The sequence below is a fragment of the Aulostomus chinensis genome, chromosome 15 (genome assembly GCF_037954235.1).
Source record: "Aulostomus chinensis isolate RoL2024-O1b breed Wild chromosome 15, RoL_Achi_v1.0, whole genome shotgun sequence".
In the NCBI taxonomy this organism is placed as follows: Eukaryota; Metazoa; Chordata; class Actinopteri; order Syngnathiformes; family Aulostomidae; genus Aulostomus; species Aulostomus chinensis.
The window spans coordinates 791,501-797,500 of NC_141334.1; the positions used below are offsets into that span (position 1 = coordinate 791,501).

Genomic DNA, 6,000 nt, shown 5'->3' on the forward strand with positions numbered 1-6,000 from the left:
ATAATGTCAACGGCTATGCAACCACGTGTCAAAAGTGGACCAATCAGAGGAGAGAAGGGGTTCCTCCCTCCAAATGTGTTGCGAAATAAAAATGAAACATTTCTAATAGTTGGTCTTCGCGTCTATGAACGATTTTCTGACGAATTAAAGTGTGAATTCATATCCTGAGACTGGTGTGTGTGTGTGTGTGTGTGTGTGTGTGTTAGGAGGTCTCTGGTTGTTCTTGTCATTATTCTGTCGTTCTTCTGTTACTCAACTCAGATTTGGTGAAATGAATCCAATGCACTTGCTAGTTGGTTTGTGGTCGATTTTTTTCGGCAAAGTTCATTTCAGGCATCACTTTTTGTCCTTCTACGTCTTGATTGTCCATTTGTGCAACAGATTTCTTTGAGGATGCATTTGTTTAGTTGAAAAATTAAATTAAAACTTCAGTGTCCTTTGTCCCCCTCAGTGTCAAACTCCTCACGATCACGCGACTGGCGACCGTCCAGCCTGGACTAAACCATCACTGACTTCATCTCCTTCATCTTAAATAACTTCTCTTTTTCTGAAAGTGAGGGTGGGCAGAAAAAAGGGGCTCAGTTCCTTTCAGCAGATGATATTTGGGTGTAAATAATGAATGATTATGAATGCAGGACTCAGACTTGTCGCGGAGTATCGTTGGCCTGTCACTCAAACGTCGCTGCTGTATGACCAGGTAGTTCCACTGCTGCGTTCAGGAACCCTCGTCAATCTGCGAACTGGAAACGCAAACCAGGATACTGACATAATGACTGGCAGGCTGGGGGGGGAGTTGTGCTGAACAAGAGGAAGGCATACCTTGAAGAGTGTGTGAAAACCAAATGTCAACACTTGTGTAAAAAAAATGTCTGAAAAAATAAAAGGCAACAGGAGGGAAACCAACTCCTGAGGGTTTGAAAGTCTGACAGAAACTCAAGGTTATGTTGCAACTCTAGGAACACTTTTAATGTCCACAACACAGGAGAGAGTGGCAGAAGAAGGGCTGAGACGAGCAGAGCAGACCACTAGAGGGCGGAAGTCAAGCAAAGACTATTTTGAGTAGCCAGAGGAGGGAAAGCGCCCCAACAAGCAGTACAAGTACAAGTACAAGTACATGGTATCCGTCCATTTTCACTGATGATTACGATCTCCTCAACAACAAATAATGTCCCAACACAACTGGGATTCACGTTCACGTCGTGTTTGTCGTCACCTGTTGATTTGTTCAAGGTAGCGTGTTGTTGAGTTGTTCTGGTTTATAACCTACTGGGCAGTGTTTCTTGTATTTTATCATCACTATTTCACATAAACGTGTTGATGAAGCAGCGGCAGCCCCTCGCCCAGCGCGGTTCGACAGCACCACATATTTCAGCCGCCTGGTTACTGACTACATTTGAGACCTTTGAATTGGCCTGTCAACCACCACCACATCTGGAGCTCCTCAGGTCCAGGTCCTCGGGATTGAATATTTCCTCATGTTCATACTGCGTATGTACTAATACAACTCCATAGCTTTAGACTGTATGTTTTTTGTGTTTTTGAGGCTCTATTTTTTTCCCATCCCTCTGAATAACAATAACCTCGTGTGACGCAGTTTTCGCTGATTCTCCCCTGTGAAGCTCGTTGTTACTGTGACTTTTAGAAACTTCTCCTATAACGAATGGACTTGGACAGACTTTGTATGTCCTTTAGATGTTGGTGCAATGATCAGAGCACAGCAGGAACACCGACAGAGACAATTTGGACAAAAATAGAATAATAGACATATCAAAACTTTTGTATGAAAAGATAAATAATGGACGGCGGCCCGGTGGAGCAGTGGTCCTCCCTGTGGCCCCCAGCAAGAAGGTTGTGGGTGGAGCCCCGGCTGCAGCACGGGGTCTTTCTGGGTGAGTCTCCATGTTCTCCCTGTTCCTGCTGGGTTCTCTCTGGTACTCCAGCTTCCTCCACAGTCCAAAGACATCAAGAGGGACCAGGTTAATCCAGACTCTAAATTGACCGTAGGCGTGGCTGGGAGAGCCAATGGTTGTCTGTCTCTATGTGTTGGCCCTGCCATGGACTGGTGACCTGTCCAGGGGGAAGGCTGCTGGGATAGGCTCCACCCCCACCACCCTCAACAGGAGGAGAGGGGGAACATGGAGGGATGATGGATGGAGGGATGGATGGATGGATGGATGGATGATGGATGGATGGATGGATGGACGGATGGATGGATGATGGATGAATGATGGCTGGATGATGGCTGGATGATGGCTGGATGATGGAAGGATGGATGAATGATGGCTGGATGATGGAAGGATGATGGCTGGATGATGGAAGGATGGATGAATGATGGCTGGATGATGGAAGGATGATGGCTGGATGATGGAAGGATGATGGAAGGATGATGGAAGGATGATGGAAGGATGATGGAAGGATGATGGAAGGATGATGGCTGGATGATGGAAGGATGATGGCTGGATGATGGAAGGATGATGGAAGGATGATGGAAGGATGATGGAAGGATGATGGAAGGATGATGGAAGGATGGATGGATGATGGAAGGATGGATGGGTAAAAGATGAACAGTGCACAGTCCAAGTACAGGCTAGTACTTCATGGCGGTACGGCGCAGCGGTCCTGAGTGGAGCACAATGGAGGGGTTCTAAAGGTGTCAGCGATCAGCTGTCAGGTTTTGTAGAACCTGAGGTCCATCAGTTTGCTTCCCAGCCCAGCAGGTCTGTAGATGCAGCTGCTGGGTCTGCACCAGCCTGCAGCCCCTGGACACCTCTGCCTCCTATGTTAGAATCCTGTTCAGCTTTTTATCCCATCGTGCCTTTGAAATTATTTTAAAAAAACGTAGATCGCCAGGGATGGATGAGTCTTCGTTCCACCTGATTTTAGACCTCTCATCAGACAGAGAACAGGTGGTTTAAACCGGTGACCTGCAGTCAGGTCTGACCCTGGACACTGGCCCTCAGGCCGCTTCACCTTCGCTTTTCCTTCTATACACCAATGATTGTGTTCCCACTCCGACTTCCTTCAATTTTTTAAACATGCAGACGACACAACAGGACAGGCCTGATCAGATGATGATGAATCAGCCTACAGAGCTGAAGGTGGGAGTCTTGTTGCCCGGTGTCGAGAAAATGACCTGCTCTTGAACGCCTCAAAAACAAAAGAGATGACATGTGACTTCCGGTGGCGTGGTGGGACCCCCCCCCCCCCGTTCATCAACAGCCAGCAGGTAGAAAGAGTGAGTGGTTTTAAATTTCTTGGCACAACCATAAGTGACGACCTCCAGTGGGAAGTAAACACCTGCCATGTTATTGGCAAGGCCCACCAGAGGCTTCCCTCGGCACCAACTGAGGAAGTTTGGGTGTCCAGGGAGGGGGGCTCAGCTGCTGTGGAGCTGCCGTCCAGGGCCTGCTCGCCTTTTCAGTGACGGCGTGGAACACAACCGAGCGTGATGAGGCAGTCAGAGAGAGTTGTAGGCAGCGTGTCAGAAGGCAGTGGCTGCGACCTTCCCTCCTGGCCTCTCCAGCTGCTGTGCTTGTTGTGCTGGAAGGGGGAGCACCAGACAACAAGCACTTGAGCTCTGTCCAGGCACTGAGGCCCTCCAGAGCTCACAGGAACTCAGATGAGGTCGAACTGTTCTTTTTAACTGTAATTCTCAACTTTTTGGACTAATTTCTGTATAAATGGTAGTGGCTGTGTGGTTTATGTATCTTTTTAGACCACAGACCCAGGAGGTCTATGATTTCTGTTCCTGTTCTCAATGTTGCTGTTGTAATGTTTTTTAACGAGCGTTTGAACTGAGACGAATCCCAATTCTGATCCCTAATAAATGTAATGATCTTCATTAATAATTATCATGACCGCTGGCTCTCTGAGATATTGACAATAATTACTATTTCAATACAATAGCAAATGTTAAAAAAGATGTAATGATTATGTATCATATTAATGAAGATCATATTGTAAAAACTCAGATTTAATTGCTTTTTTGTCCTCATAGCTTTTTATTTTGAAAAAAACCCGCGCGGAAGTCGCTAGTTTTATGCTCAGGCTTTAAACTTGAAAGCGCAGCCGGAAGTGGCCAGGGCCGCTGCCGGGATCTTGACGGTGGTGTTTTCTGTTCCCCGGGGCCACAGTGTTTTCATCAGCGGGACTCGAGTCGGGACTCACCGTCCTCGTCGTGGCAGCGACCCGGGCCGGAACACCCCCCACCCCACCCCCCCGCTTGAAACAAACTTTCTCAGATAAACTTTGACCTCGGGCGTCGGTTTTATGTCCAGGGAGAAGGATGCAGCCCCCACCGAGAAAGGTGAGTCCCCCCCCGCGGTAGCCCCCAGCTAGCGCCCCGCCGCCGCCTCCGCCGACCGCTGCAGCCTGCGCTTTGTTGCCGGCCGGAGATTCGGGGCTTTCCTCGGCAGAGAAAGTCCACAAACCAGGTTCCGGTCCAAGTTCGTCCCTGCTGCTGCGTGAACGGCAGCGAGGGAGGAAAGTTGGTTCGGACACTGCACTGAGACCTCCATGTGCCGCAGTTTTCAGGAGACTCAACGAGCGGATGGACCGGAACCAAAGAACCGTCGAGCGGAACCCGACCTGTAGGACCGGACCTCTGACAAAACCTGGTCGCGTAGTGGGTTCCCGCAGCGGTCCGTCCCCTGGGCCGGCGGGGAGAGGAGGGGGAAACGTCAGAGAGCGCGTTCAAAGCCCGAAGGATCAGGAAGCGGCGGGTCCGGGGGGTTCGGTCCCGAAACCGAGGTGGAGAAGAACCGCACGCGAGCGGGTTCCGGGCGGGATCGTGTTTCAGTTGGAGACCAGGAGGCTCCGGGAGCGGAGCTCGGGTTCCCTCGCTTCCCTCTGGTTCGACTCCAGAACTCCCGGACACGTCCGAACCCAGAGCTCATCTGATGAACACGCGCGTTCATCCGGACGACGTCACCGCTGGTGATTATTGTCTATCGGGATATCAGCTGGGATATCGATTAGGAACCAGAAGTTCGTAGCTGCTCACAAGTTCTGTCAGCGTCTGAGTTTGGACCTCGGCGGGGTTGCCGATGTCCCGAGCTGATCAGAGGACAGCGAGACCGAGCCGGGACCTGCGGGGATCAGTTCAGGGTTCTCACTGTGTTGATACGTTTGAACTGGGCTTTGACGTGACGTCAGCACTCAGGAGCAGAGAAGAAGATCCGAGGTGTTGTGACTTGCTGGCCTCTGATCGCTGTGATCGATCACTGATCTGGTCCCAGGCTCGAAACGCTCAGCACCAGGAGGAGGAACCAGTATTGATCCCAGCATCCTGGTCCTGATGCCACCCGCCATGATTACTATCGATCATTAGGACTTGTTGGATTATTGATTGATTGTTTGTTGGACTCCTGACAGTTGTGTTGTTGCTGTGTGTGTGGCGGTTCCTCCACCCCCCTAACAAGCCTCCCCCCTCCTCCTCAGGTCCGGGTCACCCAGGAGCTGAAGCACACGCACGCGGAGCAGATGAGCAGGTTACACGTCAAACACCAGACTGAGTGTGACCTCCTGGAGGACCTGAGGTGAGCCGCCGCCGCCGCCGTGCACCTGCGGGCGCTGTTGAACATGGAGTTATGTCAGTAAGAGAGCAGTCAGTGTGGTGGGCCGTGACCCGCCGGGCCGTGACCCGCCGGGCCGTGACCCGCCAATGTGTGAGGACGGTTGCTTGTTTCTGAGGTGGATCCCCCCCCACAGGTGCTGCAGAGCTCGATGCATAGTTGGCTGTAGAAGTGATGGTCCCGTCTGGCTCCGGTCCACTCAAGGCTGCAGTGGTGGTAGGACCGGTTCAGTGTTTCTTTTGGCTTCTGCGTGCATCATGTGACGACTGGGGGGGGGGGGGTACTGGGAGAGGATAAAATAAAGGATTCACAGTCACGCCGGCTGACCTGCGATCAGCAGCCCAGTCAGACTCCCTGGCCACACTGCGTCCTGACGTGGAGGCGTGGCCAAGGTTGAGAGCCCAAAGTTGCGGTTGTGTTTGCAGGC

At 51.2% G+C, this 6,000-nt stretch overlaps 1 protein-coding gene across 5 annotated transcripts in view; it reads left to right on the forward strand.

Moving 5' to 3' along the window:
- Positions 1-3,600: 3,600 nt before the first annotated feature.
- Positions 3,601-6,000, forward strand: part of LOC147248096 (F-BAR and double SH3 domains protein 2-like) — a 24,279-nt gene continuing 21,879 nt past the window's right edge. For 2 of the 5 annotated variants that reach the window (XM_086226934.1, XM_086226935.1), the window contains exons 1-2: positions 4,095-4,306; positions 5,440-5,537. In XM_086226934.1, coding sequence (XP_086083060.1) covers positions 4,286-4,306; positions 5,440-5,537 — 119 coding nt within the window. In that variant the 5' untranslated portion in view covers positions 4,095-4,285. Of the gene's footprint in view, positions 3,625-4,094; positions 4,307-4,400; positions 4,936-5,214; positions 5,291-5,439; positions 5,538-6,000 lie in introns of those variants that run through there. The other 3 variants (XM_086226938.1, XM_086226936.1, XM_086226939.1) reach the window with 3 other exon arrangements.